The 24,597-nt window shown below is 45.6% G+C and overlaps 1 protein-coding gene across 1 annotated transcript; it reads left to right on the forward strand.

The window, feature by feature from the left end:
* The first annotated feature begins 433 nt into the window (after window positions 1–433).
* LOC104351545 (cilia- and flagella-associated protein 52) lies at window positions 434–21,798 on the forward strand. Its single transcript, XM_086473703.1, has 14 exons — window positions 434–488; window positions 1,768–1,967; window positions 2,722–2,858; window positions 3,483–3,611; window positions 4,617–4,716; window positions 5,185–5,301; window positions 12,051–12,151; window positions 13,116–13,286; window positions 15,132–15,280; window positions 15,927–16,072; window positions 18,216–18,367; window positions 18,972–19,074; window positions 19,240–19,351; window positions 21,623–21,798. The coding sequence occupies exons 1-14, from the start codon at window positions 434–436 to the stop codon at window positions 21,796–21,798; spliced, it is 1,848 nt and encodes a 615-aa protein (XP_086329829.1).
* Window positions 21,799–24,597: the final 2,799 nt, after the last annotated feature.

Raw genomic sequence — 24,597 nt, forward strand, 5'->3', positions numbered from 1 at the left:
GGCCCTGAAACCAGGCAGGGGAGGCCGAGGGGCCGTGTAACGGGATAGAAAGAGATCTTCCACCCGCGTCGTGCCGTCCCTCGGCTCCAGCTGGGTCCGCAGAGACCCAGCCGCTGCTCCCCGACGGCTCTCGGCAGCCGCCGTGAACCGGGGCCAGGAGCGGGGCGAAGGGTAGCCCCAGCAGCGCCGAGCCCCTCTCCCCGCGGCAGCCCGGCCCTGCCGCCCCTGCTCGTCTGCAAGGCGCAGCCCCCCCGCAGCTGCCGCCCCCCCGTACCACGGGCACCGGCCCACGGCGCCGGGCCCGTCCCCGCTCCCCCCGCCGCCCCAGGAGCGGCCCCGCCTCAGGGGGCGGGGGGCCTCCGCCGCCCCACAGCGCCCCCTGCCGGCCGGGCCGGGCGCGGTTGCCACGGCGTCGCGTGCCCAGCGGGCGGCTATGGCGGAGGCGGCAGTGGGCGAGCTGGAGCTGCGGGCGGTGATCGGCTTCAACGGTGCTGCGGACGGGGGGCGCCGGGGGGTCTGGGGTACGGGGGGGTAACTGGGGGGGGGGGGGGGGGGGGGCGGGTCTGGGACATCATAAGGCCAGTGGAGGGGCGTATGTCTGTGGGACGGAGGGGGCAACTGGGGGGTCTGGGGCACAGCAGAGGGCAACTGGTGGGGTCTGGAGCACAGCGGGGGTAGCTGAGGGGGTCTTGGGTACAGTGGGGGCAACTGAGGGGGTCTGAGGCATCGGGGAGGGCAACTGAGGGGGTCTGGGGTACGGCGGGGGCAACTGAGGGGGTCTTGGGTACAGTGGGGGCAACTGAGGGGGTCTGGGGCGCGGCGGGAGCAACTGAGGGGGTCTGGGGTATGGCGGGGGCAACTGAGGGGGTCTGGGGCACCGTAGGGCCAGTGGGGGGGTGTCTGGGGCATTGCGGGCAGGAGGCAGCGGGGGGCGGGGGTGGTGTGGGGGCAGCTGTGGGTTGGGGGCTGCCAGCGGGTGGGTTGAGGGCAGGGGAGGGCATGGCAGGGGCAGCTGTGGGGCAGCTGTGGGTCTCAGCTGGGCCCGTGGTGCTGTGGGGTGGGCCGGGAGCAGCGGGTGCGTGGAGTCCCTCCTGCCCCTTCCCACCTCCTCGTTCTCCCTGTGCCCGGCATCCCGAGAGACAGACATGAAGTCAGAGCAAGAAAAGTTTGACAGAATAGCAGGATTACTTATTTTTTTCTAATCACTCAGCTTGCTAGAATAAGAAGCGTTTCATTTTAAAATAAAACCGGCTGAGGTTGCACAAAATACTGTCGTAAACACTCCTGTGACCCAGGGCTGGGCACCGGAGCTTCTTCAGCCGACTGCCTTCTCGAGAAATTTGTGGCTTTGCAGCTATTTTGAGGCAGGTCATGGCATTGTGGACTGGTGACGTGGCCTCCATAAATCAGCAGGTGCTCCTGGAGAGCCCTCTGTGCTGAAGGGCTCAGAGCTCTGGGCCAGTTAAATCTCCTGGTAGCTGCCGGAAGGTCCAAAACGTGTAAAGGTGACCCTGGAGTTTTAGCTGGGGTTGTTCTGCTGAATGGCTTTGGGGGAAACTGGAAAGTTCTTGGTTTTGCCCTCCTTGTGAGATAAACCTTGGGGAACAGGCCAGATCCCCTCAGGGACGAGCGAGGCCGGCAGCACGGAGGTGTTGGGGAGATGTCAGCCTGCTCTGGGGACTGCGTGCTGCAGGCAAGGGGAGAGACTTTGCCTGCAGCCCCCGAGCTGTTAAGAGCCAGCAGATCCTTCACTCCTTTCTCTTGCAGGGCATGTACCCCGTGGCCTGATCTGCCACCCTGATAAGGAGCACGTTCTCTATCCCCTGGGATGCACTGTGGTTGTTCAAGAGCTGGACACTAAGAAACAGACTTTCTTGCGGGGTCACACCGATAATGTCTCCTGTGTCGTCGTGTCCAGGAACGGGGAGCACGTTGCTTCTGGACAAGTCACTTTCATGGGATTCAAGGTGGATAAGGCTCTATTTTTAACTGCTTAATATTGACGAAAGAAATTGGAGTTGGCTTGCCAGTGGTGGGAACACCTTTTGTTTATTTTTTCTTTTGTTGAAAAACAAATGCCTACAGTGGGAAGGTGTTGCAGGGAATGGGAAATTGTGGCTAGTCCATTGCTGGATGTACCTTTATGTTTTTGTAAAGTATTAAGCTTTCCCCCTAGGATTGGGATAACTAGATAGAGGGGACTCTTAATAGAATTAAAAGTCCTTTTTATCCAGTGTTGTGCACATGTGGCAGCTTCAATCTCATTAGACTTTAGTTAATAAATGGTGTTGTATTTAAAGTGGTACCTGAGCTCCAGAGCTGCTTAGGGCTTTCAAAAGCCCTTGACAGGTACCTACCTGCATTTTTAGACCTCTGAAGTTCCTTATGGCTTTATTTTTGCCTATTTGAAAACACCCTGAGACACCTGGAAGGAATGAAGTATTAGTGTTTTCAGTATTTTGAAATCCGAGTAAAATACCCAGTGTCTCAGGGTAAATTTTGATTCTGAAATGAAGTAAAGCTACTCACCGGTAAGCTGGAATAATGCTGCTTACAGCACCTGATCTGAAGCGGTTTTGTGTTGGTGAAGCCCTGGGCTGGACAGATGCTAACCTCGGGCTGGGTTCCTAACAGCCTTTCTGCCAGAGAAAAGTTTTTATACCTAATCCTGTGTGTTCTCTCTAGTGCTTTGGCTTTGACCCCTTCTGCTTTGCACCGCAGGCAGACATCATTCTGTGGGATTTCCAGAGGAAGGAGTTACTTGCTCGGCTGTCACTTCATAAGGGTAGAGTTGAAGGACTAGCGTTTTCTCCAAACAGCCTTTATCTCGTGTCACTGGGAGGCCAGGATGACGGCAGGTAATGATTTCCACTGCTTGGCCCATCATTTCCGACAAGTCGTAGGGCTGAAAGATGCTCTGGGGCAGCACTCGCTCCTCCCCCTCCTGCCAGTCCAGCTCTTTCCACTGCTTCATGTCTCAGTGATCCAGCTCTGTCCGATGGAAGCCGGGGGGGTACCATGGGCAGAGTGCAGGTTACGGGGAAAGGTGAGGGGAGCAGCTAGTTCTTAAGCTGGTGTCATCACCCAGAAACCTTCTGGAGCCCGCACAGTTAGCTGGCTCAGCACATGGCCTGAAGAAGTATACATTTTGCTGAGGGCTTGCTTCGACACACAGACAAGTCAGGGTGGAATAAAAAGTTATTTTAAATCAGATTTTACAAGTGGCCTAAGATATGATTTGAGTCTTGATCAGCAGAAGGAATCCGAAAAATACACCTACCCTTGCTTTAGGAGCAGGGGGTGGAAGCTGTGGTCCCACGCATTTGCGATAAGGTTAAAATCTCTACAAAGTGACTTCTCTCGTGTATCCTGGTGGGAACAGACTGCAGGAAAATAGGTTTCGTCTTGCTTTTGGTTTTAAGTAATTTTTTTTTCAGTAATGTCAAAAAGCGAAGCTATTAAAGCCCCTCCTTCTCCCGCAGTGTGGTTGTGTGGCACGTTAGTAAGAGAGAGGCTGTCTGTGGGAGCCCTGCCTCGGCATGCAGCGCCGGGAGTGCGACCGTCGTGGTGTGCTCCAACTGCAGAGATGAGATGTTCGTTACTGCTGGAAAGTAAGGTTTTATTTAGATGAGAGAAATGAGGGAAAGAACCCTGGGACCTATTTCCTTTTACAGAGAGTCTTTACTTAAACACAAGGAAGCGTGAGCAACTGGGGGCCTGTGTTTTTTCTTTTGCTCTGAATGGACCCACAAATATCCATCAGCTTGTCCCTTTAAGGCATTTCTGCTTGTTCTACATGTAACAATATGTTTTCAAAGCAGCACACAGGGACCTGCATGCGTCACTTCTGTTCCTGATAGCAGGATTTTGTACTCAGCATTCCCCATGCAGTGTTTAAAATATTTAGTTGCCAGTGTTTACACAAGAAGAGCACTCAATGAGTGGCTCTGAACAATGGTTAATTAATGTAGAAACAATGATATCTTGCAGGTCGTTGGATCATCTCCTGCCCTCACCAGATGTGATGTACAATTGGTCACTGGCTTGTAACAAAAGTTGGTAGAAAAAGTCACATTTTGCGTGGTTTTGAGACAGCCCCCATATACCTGGCCTGACATTTAAACGTGTGGAGGACCTGCAGCTCCCTTTAATTCGGGGAAGGCTTTGGATGTCTTGGCTACGGTTGCGCTTACGAGTGCCGGTCTTTGCAATTTGAACACTCTGTTAAATGGAAGGGTGACTGCCTGTAAAGATTTTATATTGGCTCCTATGTTGTCAATGACATTGTGCTAGAAAACAGTGGAAAGGAATTAACATTTCCACAGTGCATGTCTCTTTGGGAAATGAAATGTCAAGGTTGTTACATACCCCTTCATAATCCTTGTATAGGCTTTTGCTGAACCTCTTCAGATTTTTGATTTACCCAGAAAAAGTTACTGTAAGAAACAGCGGAAAAGACAGAGACTTACTTCTGGCCTCTCTGATATTGTTCTTTTCCTCCTCATTAAAATTTCAGAATAATAGCGTTGTAAAAGCTTTTTAATTCTTCTGGTAATGAAAAAAACTTGGATGTTTCTGCATATACGGATTTGATACCACTGTATTTGTTCTTACAGTGGGACCATTCGAGTATGGGAATTGGATCTAGCAAACAGGAAAATCCACCCAACAGAATGCCAGACAGGGCAACTGAGAAGAGTGACTATATGTGTTAAGGTAAGTTTCAGCCCAAATTAGTTGGCTAAACTAAGAAACTCTCTACAGACTAGAGAAAAACCATGAACTTTTATAGTAATGCTAAAATGCCAATTACAACTGCATGATGGCAGTGAAGCTGCTCAGTGTTGGCTCATGGCAGATGGTCTCCCACAGTTTCTTTATCCTTGGAAAGAGTGTTTTGAATGCTTCGGAAGAGAAGCAGCATGTATTTTAGTCACAGGCTCTAGCACCCAGAGAATCCCACTTTTGCTTCAAAATATTATCCAGATTTCGTTAGAAAATGTCTTGCATTCAGCAGTGTTACAGATCTTTGAGTGTGACAGGATGAAAACGTTGGCTGTATCCCCTCAGATTAAATCTTGGCAATACACTGAAATAAAGCTATTTATACAGCCCAGTACTGGGCTTGGGACAAGCGTCTCGCTATCTGGACCATCTTCTCTTTTTTTTCATGATTTCCTATAGATGGCAGATGATGATAATTATTTTTATGTTGGCACATCAAGTGGTGATGTCCTGAAAGTGAATACAAACAACAAGCTGATGACTGACTATGGGCCCCAGAAGGAAAAGTTTAGCTCGGTGAGTAGCAGCTCTGTAATTTGGATTTTTTCCTTATCCTCCTCTTTGTTAGTAACTGAAAGTAGGGCAACCTCCAGCAGAACCTTTACAAGGTTGATACACAGACTCACTTTTTTTTCTCTGCTGTTAGTTCTTTGTGAGTGTCTCAATCTTGATCCTGCAGTCTGACACCAGTAGCTTGGCTTTGTTCAGTTTCATTTGGCTCAGAATTTGGGTTTTACCTGAATCTCATGTATCATCCCATGGACTCTCTCTTACACTACATCTGGTAAAGTCATAAAAAGTGAAAAATAAGCATAAAAATGGAGTAGTTCCCGAGTTGGGGAGATAGTGTTAGGGACATACTAGCTGGAGTGAGACAGAGGACATTCCTAGGAAGACCGGTAGAAGTGCTCATTTGAGAGGCTTTCCCACACTTACTGCTGTGAGGTCCTGTATTCAGATCTTACAGACTCATTAAATTGTCTGGGCTGAAATTTTCCAAGACCACTGTTTGCCACTGGAAAAACTTCAAAACACTACCATTGCTCTTAGAAAAAACCCAACCCCTTAGATTTGTTCCACGTACCATTCCTCCCCCTTCCCTTCAGGAGGTCGTCTTTTTGAGTTCTGATTCTGCCACTGATGAGACAGAGGTAGCGTAGATAATACAATTAAATACAAATAAATACAATTAAATAGTTTATTATAATGCCTGTGCACAACTGGGACAAAACAAGGTTGCACAGGGTACATTGATTCTATTGCTTTTTAGCTTGTGAGTGCTTGACTTCATAACCCCAAAGTTCTTTTAACTTAGTTTTTTATGTCTATAATTGGGACTCATGGGTCATAATATGAGGATCCTGAGACAGGAGTATCTCCCAAATAAGGAGCTTTTGGCCTTTTGTTGTACAAGAATTCTGCATGCAGGGAGCTGTAATGGTAAACAACCAGCACCAGCTAGCACACTTGCTCTTGATTTCTCTTTATTTGTTCCTATAAAGGACTTCTTGTAGCTTCTCAGGTTATACCCAGTGGAGGGCATGATACCTAAGGAATTCAAACAGTTCCCTGAAAAACTTTCTTGCATAAGGTTGAATGTATTTTGTGATTCTATGCGCAACCATGAAAATCGGTGAGCAGCAAAGGAAGCAGTGCAGATGGAAGTACCAAACGTACTGTTAGGGATGCCATGGGGAAGCTGCCCTAGAAAGAAGCAGATCTTAGCTGAGAATAAACACAAGACTAACGAGAACTGTAAGAAAAATATAGCAGTAAACCCCAAAGAAAAAGCCGCTACGGACTTGTTTCTCCAAACCTCCTAAACTGTGCTTGTACCGACAAACCACATACGTGCCCATTCAAAAGGTAGTGTTTCTTGTGTTACAAATGCATGCCCACATCTCTGGGATAACTTGGAGACACTGAATTCTTTGAAATATGTTTCAGTGTTTATCTATTCCAGAAGATCAGAGAAGTTATTGCTCATTTTTTCCCACTTGCATGGTAGGAATGTGAGTAACTTAATTCTGTGCGTGTGTTAAGTGACAAGACTATGGATTTTGTTTCCCTGACAGAAATCGTAAGTTAGCTGAAGGCGTGTTAGATCTCTGGTAGGTACACCTGCACTGTTAAGTTGGTCTTCCAGCAGTCACCCTGCAGGGTTTTGCATCCACACAGTGCCCATGTCCTGGCCGATCTCTTCTCTCTCTTATGCCAAGGTCTTCATGATTGAATATCACCTCCCCTTTCAAATGCTTGCATACTTTGAGTCCTTCTACATCTAGCAGTACGTTTACCTTGCCTAGAGTACCTGGTTGAAGCCGCACAAGGTCCTGAACTCCCTTCCCTTCAGGGGTGAAGGAAAGGTGCCAAACACATTTGAAACAATATTTCTAAGACCATTGCTAAAGAAGCAATCCAATAGGGTTGTTAGCAAGATGCCCTGCAATTTGGGGGTTGAAAGAGGGCCTAGGACCTCCTAGATGAAAGCAGAGGCTCAAAGCCAGACCACAGTCCAATCCGTACTGTGAGGGGGTTTATCATAAGGCAAATCCATAGGAACTGCAGTTTGTGACAGAGACCTTTGGAGCATCATGAGCTTCAGCTGACAAAGGTTCTGGTAGTGAAAAGCTGAAGGAAAACTGGATCTTTGACAGTGCAAGAGACTGCCAAGATGCTAGGGAGAAGAGAAGATCCAGAAGTGGATCTCATCATAGCTGCCTGCCAGCCTTGTGGATGAGACCAGAGCCGATAGGCATTAATCTGACTTAAACTTTGTTACCGTTATTAATGTCAGCTACTTGAGATATTCCGCTGGTCGTTGTGGGAGAAGGAGACATTCACATTGGACAGAAATAACAAGCAGTTCCTCCAATCTCCTCCTTTATTCTGTTGTTTAGAACGGACATTTCTGTTCAAAAACGGGCTTTTCAATCAGGCACGCGCTCAACCCTATCCCCCCTTCCCGTCTTTGCTTACGTCCTCTCTGCTCTCTTCCCTCACTCTTACCAATGCAGTTCCCAAATGCCTCAAATGGGAAATCCATCAAGGCAAACCTCTACTGCTGCAGTCAGTGAGAAGGTACTGCTACATTTTTGTCTCCAGCTACTGTCAGATCCACTTTCATACTTTCCATTTCTTCCTCCCTAGCTCCGTGCTGTGATTCCCTTTCCACCCACCCATTGCACATCTCCGCATACAAATAATACCTTGTCACTAGACTGTCAACAAGTCCTCACTGAACACACGCAGGATCTAATGTTTTATGGCAGAAATTTCCAATTGCAGCGTAACCTTCAGTGCCAGAAGAGGTATTTTGCAGATGTTTTTTTTCAAATCAAACCCACAGCATTTATCAAAACAAAAGTATTTGCATCCTTGTTTCCACACAGTTTAGTACATCACATTGCTAACCCTAAAAGGGTTGATTTTTATTCCCTCCCCCCGCAGAGCTGTGTGTATTTCTCAAGACATCTTTTCTCTCTTTCTTGAAAATGCACTATGTATTAGTACTTGCAACAAAAATTCTCACCTCTCTAGCCATGCCCTATCGCTTGTTTCAGAAGCGAGCCATGCTGTTTCGTGGTAGCCACAACTGCTCCAAAGCCTGGCTTTTGGGACATGCGCTGCCTTTCCTATCGGGGCATTTCCCTGCCTCCTGGCAAGGAGGGAGGTTGGCCATGCAGCATCCAGTGGTGGAGCTGTCCGGGCCTCTGTCCCCATGGAACAGTTTTCATCACTTGGTTGCAATTCTATCTGAAAAGATGCGTCTTCATGACCAAACATTATCCTGTATCTCTGCAAACCTTGTTCAGCAGGGAATAATGAGCCAGTGGCACACCATGCCACTCTCAACCTGGAATCCACAGCCACCCCACGGCAAGTGTATCTTTAAAGAAAGAGTTTAGATACTGCTTGGGTGAGGAGATGTTTATTGAAAATGTTTGGTCCGTCTTAAAGGAACTTTGCCTTTAGATATATATGAATGTGTTTATTATGTAGACACGATCTGAAGATTTCTGTGTTTCTGTTTTGAAGAGGAGTGGCAGAATAGTTCACTGGTGTGATAAAGCAACTTGTTTTCCATCTACATGGAATTAAGTTTAAGTGCGTTTCTGTAATGTCTATAAACACTGGAATAAACAGCAAAATTAATTTTTAACCCTGTCGCAGGCTTGAGGAGCTGTAAGCTGCAAAGTGGGATGTCTGATTGCAAATGCATTTTCAGAAATAGCTGGAGTGATTTGCATTGTATAAAACCAAAACCAAACGTTGAAAGGAGGTGTGCTGGAAGAGTTCACAGGGCGCTCAAGAGCTTTGCAAGAGATCAGAATGGGACAAGGAGCAAGTACCCCTGCAGGGAAGGGAATAGGCAGGCTGGATTTTTTCTGGTATTTTTGTTTGTAATCATACTTCAAAGCAGTGGTTTCTTTTTGTAAGTAGTAAATAATGAATGGTGATATTTTTAACCTCCTACACTAGACTCTGCATTTCATCTACAAGAGGTCTGGCAGTATATAAAATGGAGTATTCCTCGCATCGTTAACACGAACACCTTGACTTCGTGAGTAAACAAGTGCCACTTACAAATCTGTTTACTCGTGGTGATTCAAAGAACAGACTGGACAAGAAAGAAGCACAATTATCAAGTTAAGGTTGAAATCAAACTCTGACGATTTTGAGAGCCTGGCAATGAATCCTGGACACTTTAAGGTTTTTGGTGGGTTCTTTTTGTCTTAGTAGTACCTGCTTCCCTCTCAAATTGAAGAACTGAAGAGAATACCTCAGAAAAATCAAAGCAGTCTTGGCAGTGCTGCAAAAATTCTTATTTATCAGCAAGTAGCAGGGAGCTGTAATCAGATAAACTACATAGTCATAGGTTTGATTTCTAATGCCACCACCTGCCATAATGCTAAAGCCAAAGGGCATTTGAGGTGGAAGTCTTTGACAGGAAAACCTGCAAAGCAGTAGATCAAAAGACAGTTGATGGGCTTGTGATAACAGAGGATTCGCAAAATGCTGCCAACTCTTCATAGGAAATTTTTTTAAAACATTGTTCAGAAACAGTTCTGCTTGTGGATCATATTTCTAATCAAAAAGAATCCCTTTGTTCTCATGCTTTTGCTAAGAATATTTGCATGAATCCTGGCTTCCTGCCTGGTAGTGTTGTGATAGTATGGCATAAAATCCTCTCTGGAGGTTGTGTTTTTCACAGTGATCGGTCCTGATACTACAGCAGACTGTGGATGTGCTGCTGGCAGGGACAGACTAATGAAGAAATCCAGTGCAATTACCTTACAAATCAAGATTATTTTTTTTCTTTCATTTTTTTTTTCTGCAATCCACATTTTTTTGATCCTGAAGCTGATGCGTAGGTGGGTGCAAGGCTGCTTGGAATGCCAGCACTGGAATGCCCAGTTACGTAAACGGTGATTTTAATTTTTTTTTCTTCAAAAAAGTATAAGCAAGACTTTAAAAACAATCAATTGCTTCTAGTTGGTTGGATAATTGAACCAAAGTCATTTTTCCAAATTCATCAGACCTTGTCTGTGGCTTTTGCAACATCCTTTCTGGGTCTAAATAGCTCAGATGTCCATTTTGGTTTCTCTTCTGTCTTCACTTGCTCTCTCACCTTCCTTAGAGCTTCAGTCCTTTCCACACAGAAAGTCAACACTTTCTGGCTTTCATTCTTTTAAACACTCTGAAAATATTTAACCCTGAAAATTTACTGGGGTTAGGCCAGATTAATACTTGAAAAGAACAGGAATGCTGGGTGGTGCTGCATAGATGTCAAACCCCCTCATAAAGTGCTGACACCTGTATTTGCCCAAAAATCACAAGCCAAGCATGTGACAGTGATTTCTTCCTAAAGATTAAATGCAGAATTATTCTGATTTACCTCTTGGTTATTATTCTTTGAGAATTCACTTCTTCGTGCTTTCACAACACTAAATGCTAGAGACACTCTCTTTTTCCCAGAAAAAAACTCCACCAAACAGAAATGGTTGTTTTCACATAATGACTCTATGAACTTGGGCTTAAAGGAAAAAAAAGTGTAATATTGTGAAACCACTGGTACCACCACAACAATTGGCAAAGCTGCTTGTTAACCTCGGTAGTGGCAAATGTTGCTGGAGTCTATATTGCAACCTAAAATGTCAAGCTCAACAAGCTCCTCACAAGTCCCGGGGAGCCTGGAGCTGCTACCAGCTGGCCTGTGCCTCCTGTACCCACTTGCTTCGTGACAGAGCTTAGTTTTCAGTCCAAGTTTTGATGGCATGAAGCTCCTTTATTTTGGGGGTTTTTTTCCTTTCCATTTCACTCATGGGTATGTTCCCCCAAGCTAGCAGAGGTATTTTTCTGAGTAAGAATATCAGGATTTAACCCCACAGAAGTAGTTTCACCCCTCTTGCAGCCTATGTCGGGGTCTCTCAGATTTCCAAGAATTAATCTGTTGTCTTGTATAGAGAAGAGTAATATTACTTCATAGGTAGCAGAACTGTTGCAGAGACTGACTTTTCTTATACTTGAAATTTTGTGGCGAGGCTAAGGACTGGTTTTGTTTGCTCATTTCGTTTGGTTGGTTGGTTTGGGTTTTTTTACTGTAGTCTGGTACTTTATCCATGGAAAACCATTTCTCCTTTTTCTAATGACTGATCTCCTGTTGATCTACTTATCTTAGTAGATAGCAGAAACCCATGTTGATGATGGGCTGACTAATTTTCAAAGCTTTTCTGTGACAAATGTGTTTTATTACTAATAGGTGGGAGATGGGATTGCATCTTTCTGATAGGGAGAGAGGCCTGGGACACAGAGGATCTGTCCTAAAAGCAGCTGTAGGAAAGGACACTTAGGCTGAGTTTTATCCTCTGTTATTTTCATGTCTGATAGATGAAGAATCAGTGGAAGGAAAAGTGGGGGTACTAATACAAAATGTACGCATTTCTTGCTGGAATGAGGTAAGGATATGTAGGCTCATATGTGGTCCCAGCTGCTCTGAAGGATCCATGATGATGCTATTTACTTGCTCCTCATACTGTAGAAGTTCATATACCCTATAATTAGTAACTCTTTTCTCCCTTCTACCTCCAGAGAGTCACTCTTTAGCCTAGGTCAGTCAAAGAACACTGATAAAGCCATATTTGAGTGACATAAGCACCGCCATCAGGAGCATGATAGAGACTCCATTGGGCTATTCAGCATGGCTGCAGCAATAAAGAGATTCTGCATCCGTCCAATTGTGTTTTAATCCTGTTTTCTCCTAGGGAGTCACAGCTTTGCTTTTGCTGAAGACAGGAGATTTAATAGTCGGCACCGGAGGAGGGATTGTAGCTCTCTGTAAAGCCTCAAACTACAAAGTAATGAAGTGAGTTTGTAGATGGGAGAATCGGGAGGGTAGGGGTGACACCTCCCCCAAAGGGTCACTGAATAAGAACCAATCATTTCTATGTGAAGGCATAATCCAAATAAATCTCAGGTTTTCAATCCTGCAGACAGTATGGTTCCAGCGTAATGAAATTGAAGCAGACTGACAATTACTGCATGCATTTGCACAGAATTGAATTGCCCTACTCATCGTTCATTTTAAATGACCACTGTTTCCTTTTAGGCATTAGGAGTCAGATCCTAAATTGATGCAAAGTGAGACAGGTCTGTTGCAGTCAGTAAAATTAGACTTATTTATGCGAGCTGAGAAAGAGTAGTATTGGCCATCCAAAAAAAAAAAAAAGGGGGGTTGTTTAGGACATGGGATTGTAAAGGAGGGCTCTGCTAATTTTATAGGCACATGTCTGGAAGTGCTGGCGTACATGCAAGGCTTTTTTTCTGCATAACAAATAGAAAGCTGCAGGCGTCATTTCCCCTTATGTGATTTGAAAATTTGGCTCACGGCTATTCATTTTGCATTGTTTGAGTAGCTAACTTCAGCGTGCAGTTCTGCAAGCTTAGCTTTGTACAATTGAACGTATTCCCAAAAGATCAAAACTGTCTGGAAATGTTCTTGAATTTGGGATATTTAAGTGCACTTGATCAAGAATATCAACAAAGATGCTGTTACCTTAGGCCCAGAAAACAAAGTCTCCAACGTATTGCCTTTGCAAGCCCTGGCAGAGTAGCCGGGGGGACCGGCAAGATCATGTGAAGTATTAGCATGTGACTGGGAATGAAATGTCAGTCCTGACCACGTTCTTGCATATTGATATCACAACCTAATATGGAGCTTTTTAGGGAAGCAGGGAAGTCAGGTCTCTATAAAGTCAGGGGAAAAGGGAAGCTGGAAAATAAGTACCTTGAGGTCAATGTCAGGCCAAACCTCTGCTTTCTCTTAACAGGAAAATTCAAGTTCAAGGTGCAGTCACTTCCCTGACATGTAGAGGTCAGGGTCACCAGTTCTTTGTAGGGACAAATGAGTGCCAGATTTATCGAATTAACTACACTGCCTTTAAAGAGGAGCTGATTGCTGCCTGTCATAACGAAGCTGTCCACGACATCGTTTTTCCTTTGTGAGTATAACTGGCTGGGATGCTTTTGGCTGGTAAAGAAGTTTGAGTAAGCTTCCAGGAGGGTCAAGATACCTCTGTAAACACCTTCTAACCAGGAGGAACCCAAAGCCCGTTAACATCCTTACAGGATGATCTGTACTGTAACCTACCAGTGAAATGCCAGGCTGATGGAAGGCAGCAGTTCAGCTTGAGAGTTGGAAAAATCATTGCTCCACAGGAAGAATTCTAAATAAAAAGGCTAGAATGATTTGTGCTTGGGTAACGGCAGGGATGGCAACCTCCCCCTTTTCTCCTAGGGTTTGTGCTATGAGACTCGGGCCTCTGAGTCTGACAGCAGTGTGAATCCTGAAAGTCTGCTTTTGTGTACCCTGGTGCAGCTAGAGCTTGTAGAGGTGTCTGCTTTTCTACCCTCAGCTGAAACCTGACTAACAGAGCTGTTAAAAGAGGCTTTTGGGGTCTCTCAGCCTCACTTTTGTTTTCATGTTTGACAATATTATTGCCAAATGTTGTATTAAATTCTAGGCTTGGTACGAGAGATGCTGGGTGTGCTGGTGTGTCTTCTGTCTGCTCTTGTCTCGTGAACAGGCAGCACACATTCCCTCTTCCTGCATAGTAGGATCGTGGCACTTTATTTAAAAAAAAAAAAAAAAACACGATGTGTTGGTTGTTTCCTCTCCGATAGAGAATGGGAGTTTGATCCCAAGGAAAGTTTTTTATTTTTGGTGTATTGTTACTGCATGGCTTCTCGACACAGCACAAAGGATCAAATCTTACCAAGGTACAGCAAAGTGCACAATGTAAGATGCCCTCCTCCCTGCTTGTCACAGCCTGAAAAATCTGCATCCTTCTAATTTAATGAGTAAATCATTTGGAGCTTTAGGGTAATCTGATGCTAATAGACCTGACTGGTGCATCTGTGTCACAGAGGCATCTGGATGAGCTGGATTTAGTGATGATTGTAAGGACTACAGGACTACATCCTTGCATATATGTTTAAACCTTTTATCTGTTACCTGCTCTTGAACAGAGATTATCACTGATTGGAAAATACAAGTGTAATTTCCCTGTTCTGGCTTATTTCCAAATCCTTGAATTGCTGATGTTACCCTGCTTTATAAAGCACCCGCGCAAGCTGGGCTTGAAAGGGGCCACGCTTCAGTTGTGCCAGTTTTCTCTGTCCTGGTTCATCTTTCCAGGCATTGATAGTGATGTTGAACAAAAGCTTGTGGTACCTTTCTAGATTTCGCTTTCTGTCGTATCCCTAGGATGTATGGATCAGAGCTTGTTTCAAAGCATTCACTCCCACAGCTTTTGAAATGCTGAAGGTCTTTTTTTACTCAAACATGTATAACAAGTATATTACAAACAGGCTTTTGCCATCATTTCTATTGCCTTCGGCGATGTTGAATAGGAATCATCCAGTAAGCAAGATAAAAAATGACATCTTCACAATATGAGGCTGCTGTTAGTCCCTGATGTTAAATCTGGGCAGTCAGCACCTCTGCACCCGCTTTTGTGTCTCTTATATACAACACGTGAAGTTGTTTAGAGATTGAATATGGCAAATAAATGTCACAACTTCACCTGAAGTAGAAAGAATTCTTTTAGTTTCACTTTAACTGTTTCTTAAAGTGAATCTTTGAATGTAAACCAAACCAGGGGGATTTTATGTGAGAATTGTGATCCTATGGAAAAGGCCTTTGTCTTAACCACAGTGATCCCTGTTGGGAAGATTACAGTTGCATGTTAGAAACAGGTAAGCTTTGAAGGATGATTTAAGATCTGACAAAGAAATAAATCTCTTCTGTGTGCCAGTCCTCGTTGGCTCTCCTCTGAATTCTCCAGGGGAATTTCTGACTTGTTCGCTACCTGCTCCAAAAATGATATTCGGGTGTGGCACACCCCAGAAAACAGGGAACTGCTACGAATCGTCGTCCCCAACATGACCTGCCATGCCATAGAGTTTATGAGGGATGGCAAGAGCATCATTTCAGGTAATGGTCAGTCCAGACCCATGGTTGAGTCCAGTCCTTAAGTGTTGCCAAATTAATAAACATCAGTATGTTAGAGTGAAGAGAGGTTTAAATTGGGAATAGGTTTAGATGCAGTTCATTGCTTGACCCAAAGGCCTCTTTGCTTGCAGCTGGTCCGATGAACTTTGCTCATGGGCCCCGGTATCCTGGCGTATGGGGAAGGCAAGGTTTTGAGACCTTACTTTGGAAGTGAATTCCAGCAATTCAGAACTCAGTTCAGTGTTACTCAAAAGACCTAATTCTAAAATATTAACCTTGTTTTATGCAACAGATTAACCTGTGATGTATGTAGACTGCCTTTTGCATAAACCCTGCTACCCATTGCTGTATGCAAATTGCTTGCACAGGAACTGCTGCGGTCCCCCCATTATTACCAAACCAATTTGCCCATAGCCAGAGCCAAAAAGGAATTAAGTAGTTTATTTGGGGCTATAGCTCTGCAGGCTCATCTACAGTACAGTAGTTTTCACATGTATACTGGTAATCTAACAGGGTGGGCCTTATAAGGAAACTTAATTAGGAAATGGGTTCATTTGGAAAGGCAAGAGAGACGATAATATAAGGAAAGTCTGTGCACCTGGGTAGTCTGTTTCTTTTTATTCATCAGCTTGGAATGATGGGAAAATCCGCGCCTTCATGCCAGAGACTGGACGGCTAAAGTATGTGATTGACCATGCCCATAGCTTGGGAGTGACAGCAATTGCTGCTACAAGTGACTGTAAACGGATCATTAGTGGAGGAGGTGAAGGGCAGGTAATTTTTGCTTAAAAACCTCGCGCAGCTTTGTGCTCTCCTCACAGGGCCTGCGGACTGTCTGTAACTGCTTAGTCAGAAAGTGAGCTATTCTTAGCTTTCACTTGAGCAATGGACTGAGTTCGAAAATACGAGCCCTTGATATATGCAAATCTCTTGCTCCCAGAGGGCATAATGTAAAACAATGCCCCGGTTTCTTCTGGCATGCTAGTCTTGGAAATCCTTCTAATGCAGAATGTGCTCTTAATCCTTTTTGTTCATTTGTCTCTCCCCTATATTTGGCTTATCTGTGTTAGCCATTGTTTGCAGGCCTCCATCGAACTGTGCTTCAGCACAGATTTTCTTTCTGCCATTGCTTTGGAAGTCTTAGTCCTGTGCAAATTGACCTGCACAAATTCATTTCCTAGCACAAAGTTCACTTTATATCACTAAAGTGTGTCTATGGGATAACTGCCTCATTTCCTGGGATGTTACTGACTGGTTTAGCTGATGGTGTTAATAAAAGACTAATAATAACTCAGTTTCTAGTACAATTATGGAAACATTCCAATAGGAATAACAATAAAAATCAGAAAATATGTTGTAGGCATCACACCTGTGCAGTTCAACAATTTTTTTCCAGCTGTACAAAACGATGTACTTTGGCTACTCCATGCACTTCATATGGTTGTGGCCTTTTTGAATCTGAAAAAGTGACATTACTCTCCTAATGTTTAAATAATTTAAACACAGGGGGTTTATTTATATTAAAAAGAAATAATTAGACTTGGAAGGCTCATGTTCAGTTTCTGGCCTTGCTATGGACTTCCTCTCTGCACTCTGGCAAGCACTCAGAACCAGACGTTTAATTGTGGATGGATTCCTGACTGCTATTTAATTGCTCTGTGCTTTGTTTGTGTACCCTGATCTCAAGTATACAGTGTGCCGTGCTGGAGATTGCATGGGAAGTCTTGAAGAGTGAGGAATTGAACTTAGGCCTTCCAAATCTCAGGCTAACATTCTGATCATTGAATCATCTTTCTGAATCATTCTGCACCTCAGCTCTCCTATAGAGCAGTAACGGCAGCACTGCCTTGTGTCACTGCATAAAGACATCAGAGATGATGAGCCACTTCAACCCTTCCCTGATAAAAGAACAGTTAAGTACCTTGGATGATTAGCGCTAGAGGATGCAGAAGAGGACCTAGATTCTGTATCAACACACACAGAGTGGCACAGGCTCTGGTTAGTTGATCTCTGAATGGAAAAAGACAGCCGCTACAGAATTAAAGCTAAAGGTTGGTTAAGTAGAAATGAAAACTGCAGGGGAGCCCTTGCAGTATTCATTCGGAACACAAAAAAAAAGGTGTTCTGAAATGCTAATGGTTCTGTCCAAATCAATCATCTGAAAGCTGTGACTTTCAGGATTGCTTAAGGGGTCTGGATTCTCTGATCATTCAGCAAGTGGGAATTGGACATCCAGATTCTATAGGTAACTCGGCATGAGTCCTGAAAATGTGGAAGGTCAGCTCTCTGCTTTTGATGTCAGTGTCTAAATTTCTACATTTTCGCTAGGATTTGACCTTAGCAGAATGTAAAAGCCAATAGATACGAGGTTTGGCTCCAGTGGGACAGTAAATGCAAGGTGTGAAGGATCAAGTCCTCAAAGCAGAAAGATTTTTGCTGTTACCACCACTGGGAAAAGAGGTGCTCTCAGGCACATATTTCACATCAAAGATTTAAAGAGCTGGTTTGTGTTTGCTTACTGGCATTATATGTAGCACAAATAGCAGGTAGCTTTTTTATATTCCATTTCTTTCATCTTTAAAGCACTGCTGGAAATATAGACTGTATGGACTAGATGCTTTTTCCTGATCAAGAGATGAGTAAACTGAAGCATGGGAGAGTGGGAGCTCGGCAAAAACAAGGTCTGGGGTTAATGGTCAGGAATTCCTGAACCAAGTGGATTACACTCTCAAGAGCTCAGTTCAGTTTTATGAGTCAGCTGCATGAATAACCCACAGGAAAACAGAGACAGTCTGTTGAGATTGAGTTCCTGTATGTGTTATAAGAAAAAAGAAGAGTTCAGGAAAGCTGTAGGCATCTTCCTGAGCTCAGTCAGGACCAGGTGGTACAAGAGTAGATGTTTGTTGCTGCTTTTCAGGTGAGGGTCTGGGAGATCGGTGAGAGGACTCACAAACTGGGCGAAGTTCTGAAGGAGCACGTATCTGCTGTGTCCTGCATCAAGATTAAGAAGGACGACCGAGAGTGTGTCACAGCCAGCCTTGATGGAACGTGCATCATCTGGGATATCGTGTAAGGCAACAGCACTTTAAGTGCTGGTAATGTCTGTGTTGGGTCACTGTGCCCTGTTTGGGAGACCACATGGTGTGTAGGAGGGGAAAAAGAGCATTAGGAAATAAAAAATACTAGAAAGAACAATCAAGTCAGGGAATGTAGAACCTCCAATGCTAGAAACATTTCAGAAAAGTTTAAACAAACATTTGTCTCAAGTTGTTTTTTTTGTATTGGATCCTGCTCGGCCAAGGGGGTGGAGCAGGTGATTTCCTGTTTCCCACTAGCTCCATTTTTCAGGACTTGATGAATCTCGTCAAGCTATTGCAGATCTGCAGGTAAGGGTAAGGAAATTTTTGCATAGTGAATAGCACCTAGAGAACATTCTGGATTAAAAAATTTCATTTAATCTAACAGCATGTCAAAAGTCTTACAAGGCAGCTGTGATGGGGAGCAGAACTGATGACCCTAACAGGCTTCATGAAACCCTGAACTCAGGCCAATACCTGAAAATATCCGAGTAGAAAGAGAGATCAGATGTACAGCACAGGCCGAGATAGTTCAGGCAGTCAAAGTTCATTTTTTGACCCTATTGCTCTATCCTGTTTTGGGAGGCGTTTTGCAGGCGTTTTATAAGAAGACAAATGGTTCTAGCCAACACGTTGTTCAAATGTGTGTGTTACCATCCTGAAGAGTACCAGATAATCACCAGTGGAACAGACAGAAGGGTAAGCAAAGCTGCAGGAATTCTGTTTGAAGGAATTCCAAAACACAAAGTCGGGGGCTTGTTATGTGATGAAGCTCCTGAACCCCCATATAAGATTGTGTTACAGGGCTGAAATCTGTGTGCTGTTCACACAGAACTGAGCTCTCTTCTCTGGTCTGCTCTCTAGATTCGGTACTGGGAAGTATTTGATGGCTCTGCAATCAGAGAAGTGGAAGGATCTGTATCAGGTTCCGTCAATGGGATGGACATCACATCAGATGGGGCGTACTTTGTCACAGGTGAGTGGGTGGATGAAACTAGGCAAGAGGAGGTCATATTAAGAGCAGGAAAAGGAAGGCAACGAACCAGGGATCTCAGTGAAGTATGAAAAAAATGAAAGAATGGATCGTAAAGGGGAAAATAAAATGAATCACTGAAGAAAAATACTGAGGAAAAGGCTGTAGTTCAGACTTGGAAGATACTATGGTTCAGTCTTGCAAGATGTAGTTTAAAGGTGAAGACAAGGTTCAGATGTCTCCAAAGGAAGAAAGACTACAGGGTTTCACCTTGCCCTGCTCCTCATTCAGTTCAGTGGTGTTCACAGTGCACTTGAATGGTTTGTTCAAGCGCCCTACTCGAAGCCTGGCAGTATCTGTTGGTTTGCGAGCGGGAATGACTCCAGGCTCCATCTAGCCTCAGGCTCACATGCTCCCTACCACTGTGACATCCCTTCTGGGAGCCTGGCACAAGCACAGAGGAGCCATGGTATTGCAGATCTTGGCTATAGTTAAAAACCACAGATTTGGTGGCAGCACCAGTTGTTTCAGATTAACCTGGTTAAACGAATGTTGGTTAAGAGCCTTTTGAAGACGGTCAATATTATTAGAATCACAATCATATTAGAATCACAGTTTGGGTTGGAAGGGACCTTTGAAGGTCCTATAGTTCCAACCTCCTGCTGTGGGCTGGGACATCTTCCACCAGACCAGGTTTCTCTAAGCCCCATCCAGCCTGTCCTTGAACACCGCCAGGGAGGGGCCATCTCTCTGGGCATCTGTGCCAGTGTCTCACCACCCTCATAGTGAAGAATTTCTTCCTAATATCTAATCTAAATCTCCCTCTTTCATTTTGAAACTGTTACCCCTCATCCTACCACTACACTCCCTGATAAAGAGACTCTCCCCACATTTCCTGTAGCCCCCTTTCAGTACTGGAACGTCTTCCTAGAGCCTTCTCTTCTCCAGGCTGAACAACCCCAACTCTCTCAGCCTGTCCTCACAGGGGAGGTGCTCCAGCCCCCCGATCATCTTTGTGGTCTCCTCTGGACCCACTTGAGCACATCCATGTCTTTCTTGTGCTGGGGGCCCCCAAGCTGGATGCAGCACTGCAGGTGGGGTCTCACCAGAGTGGAGCAGCAGGGGAGAATCCCCTCCCTCGACCTGCTGGCCACGCTGCTTTTGATGCAGCCCAGGATACAGCTGACCTCCTGGGCTGCAAGCGCACTTGCCGGCTCATGTCCAGCTTTTTGTCCACCAGCACCCCCAAGCCCTTCTTGGCAGGGCTGCCCTCGATCAACTTGTCCCCCAGCCTGTGTTGGTACTGGGGACTGCCACAACCCAGGTGCGGGACCCTGTCCTTGGCCTTGTTGAACCTCATGAGGTTCACATGGGCCCACCTCTCCAGCTAGTCCTGGTCCCACTGGACGGCCTCCCTTCCCTCCAGCATCTCAACCGCACCACTCAGCTTGGTATCACCCACAAACTTGCTGAGGGTGCACTCGATCCCACTGTCTATATCATTGATGAAGATATTAAACAGCACTGGTCCCAGTACAGACCCATAAGGGACGCCACTAGTCACCAACCTCCATCTGGACATCGAGCTGTTGACCACTACCCTCTGGATGCGACCATCCAACCAATTCCTTATCCGCTGAACAGTCCACTCTTCAAATCCGTATCTTGCCAATTTAGAGAGAAGGATGTTGTGGGGGACCGTGTCAAAGGCCTTACAGAAGTCCAGATAGACAACATCAGTAGCTCTTCCCTTGTCCACTGATGTAGTCACTCCATCATAGAAGGCCACTAGGTTGGTCAGGCAGGACTTGCCCTTGGTGAAGCTGTGCTGGCTGTCCCGAATCACCTCCCTGTCCTGCATGTGCCTTAGCAGAGCTTCTGGGAGGATCTGTTCCATGATCTTTCCAGGCACAGAGGTAAGGCTGACAGGTCAGTAGTTTCCAGGGTCCTCCTTTCTACCCTTTTTAAACATGGGTGCAGTGTTTCCCTTTTTCCAGTCACCAGGGACTTCACCTGACACCTGGTTGGTACATTATTGGTACCAATTGCTGGCCATAGCTCGCTGTGATCTGCTGGGGCAGGTCCTGAGCACTCTACTGGACATTGATTCTCTACTTCGGTTGAAAAGAAGTAGCTTTTGCCATAAGGCCCAAGACAATGTATCCCACCCTTCCTAAACCAAATGAATGCCTAAATATTCCCCTGCCTGTGATCTGGGAACAAAAAGCAGCAGAACTCTGTGTAATCATTGTTCTTGCTTTGTGCCCCATGCAGGTGGTGATGACCATCTGGTGAAACTGTGGGACTACAACGAGGGTGCAGTGACTCATATTGGAGTGGGCCACAGTGGCAACATCACCCGTCTCAAGATCTGTCCTGGGAACAAGTACATTGTGAGTGTGAGTGCAGACGGTGCCATCCTGCTCTGGAAATACCCAGACTTGCGCTAACAGTTGACACAGGAGCTGCGAGGCTCCTACTACCTCGGCCACTCCTAGCAATCCTTTTCTTGTACAGCTGAGGTTGTTTGAAAGCATTTGTTCTATTAGAGGAGATACTATTTTTATACTCTCTGGTATGCATTTACCAGATCCTTCAGATATCCTTTGTAGCACTGCATAAATAGGTCTGATTTTTTTCGGGGGGGCTAAGAATTTGCTGTTCCTTTTAGATTGGTGTGAAAGGATTCATCACTTCTGAAAATCATCTTGGCTGTTATAACACTTGCATGCTGTTACTGCCACCTCTCCTGATAGTGTCCCAGCATAGTCTTACTTGTATGTCTGCTCATTTTTGTGGGCGCTCTCTTGCTTTCACGTGGTCTCTTTCTCTTCCCTACCCCCTTCTGTCCCTTCCTTTAATGAATAACTTGTTGTGTAAATTCAGTCTTCTGTGTTCATTTTAATTTGTCTGCTCCTGATTAAGGAAAAAGCCCTCAGCTCCAACTCAGGCGTTTAACTGGGAAGCTCTTTTGAGTCAAGCTTTTAAATCAATGTTCTCAAAGGAATACAAGGATGTCAGGGCTTCTTCATTTGCGGTGTCCAATTTAAAACTCTCTTCAGGGACCTGGTTTTCAAGAGCGAGAGTGCAGTCATTTCTAAAAATGCTTGGATGTTTCCAGCTAGACACATTCAAATTCCTGGTCATTGGCCTAATTTTTCAAGCGGGCTCCAAATTTGCATGAAATATGTATTTAGTCTGAGAACGAATACCAGGTATCATATGTAGTATTAAACCCAACAGCTCTCGAGATACTGTTTGTTTAAAGATCAGTGCAGGCAGCCAGTCTGTGAAGTGATGCAAGTGAAGTAAATATTTCTTTTGCAGGTGTTGAAGGCCTGTGAGAATTCTGTCATAAATTAAAATGGTAGGAAAATGTTGCATTCCTTGATGTTAAGGCTCACAGATGTTTTAGTTAACTAAGATGAAGATTTAAAGGTGGCATCAGCCAGATACTGTCATACCTGTATCGATAGTATTAGCTGTTCTGGTAGGCAATTTAAAGGGATTTAAGGTATATTTAAAGGTATGATTGCTTATTATTCTTTATATGTCCCTAAAAATGTTTACTGTTCCTAACACAATAAACCTTTTGGACTGGCTCAGGGGGTATCTGTGCACCTATGTTGTCCACCAAACACCACACAAGTCATATTCCTTCTGGTTGAAATATCTCTGCTTGTACTAATGGAGTCTTTAGCAAAGGAATTAACTCATTCCTTCCCCTTTTTGTTTGGAGTCAAGACTCGATGCTGTGCAGTGATAAACACTCCAGCAGGTTTTACAAGCTCTGCAGCAATGCTCGCTGTGGTTTGGAAGGCAGAACCAAACCGCTGGAATGTGGGACAGACAGGCAAAACATCTGTGCTTGTGCTAGGGGAGTGAAAACAGAAGTGGAGCCTGTGAGAGCTAACCAGGCCATCCCGAAGAGCCACATCACCGCCAGCCCCCTGTGGTGTGGGGTTTTGAGCTGCAGGTAACTGTCTGGCAGAGTCCCACATCAGCAAAGCATTTCCCTTCCTATCAGATCACACCAAACCTGTCATTACAGGCAGGGGGAGAATCCAAGTACCCATCGGGGAGCCAAAGTCCTGTTTCAGTGTGGCTATTCGCTGGGGTGTAAGGACCAAAGCCCTGCACGCTCCTGCACTAGCTGGTTCTTCACAGCTTGGAGGCAGCAAAGCGAGACAGGCTTTCCTGACTCACCTGGCCACTGTCACCCACTGACTCCGTGGAGGACAGGAGTTGGCACACTCAGAGTAAAGGCTGGTAACCCACACTTTCTGTTTGTGACAGCCAGCCAGGGCCTGTGTCTGTCACCTTCCAGATTTGAAAACTGAGAGCGCAGATTAGTTGGAGAAGTCTTGTCCTGCCCATCTTCCTTTTGAGTGTGAAGTAGCATCGCTTTGTTGAAAACAGCCCAAATTTTAGGCATGGACACTGGCTGAATTCTCCTGCTCCAGCCCATATAGGTCACTGCCCAGGGTGGCAGTTGGTGCGCCGTAGCAGCAGGACGGCATCTCCCCTGTCCTGCGGCACAGCGTGCACACTGTGCTCTGTTAGACCCCCACCCTAGTGTCCATGCACAAAGCTGGGCCATCACATCCTTGCTGCTGCAGAGGTAGATGATTTGGGGCTCTGCCCCGCATCGTGTGTAGGAACTAGAGGCGATAACCACGTCGGCCGTGACTGCAAGTAGCGGTGTGACCTTTCAGGCTGTTGGTGCGGTCGGAAAAGATGAGCCCCCGTGGCTGAGCCAGGCGCTGGCAAGCTCATCTACTTCCCAAGCGGCACTCAGCTGCGCGGCAGCTTGGCAGCGCTCATTCCCCCAGCCCAACCTCGCCCCTCCCGGCACATCTCACACAAGCCCTAAGAGCTGTACATGCTCCTCACCAGCACAGCCGGGCTCCCCAGGGAGCCCCCGGAGCTCTACAAATGGATGTGACCTACATGAACAACACCAAGAAGCAGACAGGCAGAGCAACCTGTGCTGCTCTTCCGCCAGAAGTCAGGTTGTGTTTGGAAAACATGCAGTCACCGATTTCCCCATTATGCATTTGCCTGACGGCAGGCACGTTGTGTTTTACAGCATGAATGTATTCATTACGGTATCATTAGCCGTGAAGAACGGCCCGGTTAATAACGGAGATCTGTAACGCTCGTACACGGAATCAGCCGTAATGAACGCGCTGTTGCCATCCAGTGCTGGGGAGCTCCAGTGCCCCCCTCTTCGCCGAGGCAAAGGGAGC

The sequence above is a fragment of the Leptosomus discolor genome, chromosome 15, assembly GCF_034619465.1.
Source record: "Leptosomus discolor isolate bLepDis1 chromosome 15, bLepDis1.hap2, whole genome shotgun sequence".
Taxonomy (NCBI): Eukaryota; Metazoa; Chordata; class Aves; order Leptosomiformes; family Leptosomidae; genus Leptosomus; species Leptosomus discolor.

What these genes read in the sequence shown, in the direction of transcription:
- LOC104351545 (XM_086473703.1), top strand. Translation starts at nt 434, where the DNA reads ATGGCGGAGGCGGCAGTGGGCGAGCTGGAGCTGCGGGCGGTGATCGGC. An exon ending in AGAAGGAAAAGTTTAGCTCG is followed by an intron (nt 5,302 to 12,050) that starts GTGAGTAGCAGC and finishes GTTTTCTCCTAG; the next exon opens with GGAGTCACAGCTTTGCTTTT. An exon ending in TGGCAAGAGCATCATTTCAG is followed by an intron (nt 15,281 to 15,926) that starts GTAATGGTCAGT and finishes TTTATTCATCAG; the next exon opens with CTTGGAATGATGGGAAAATC.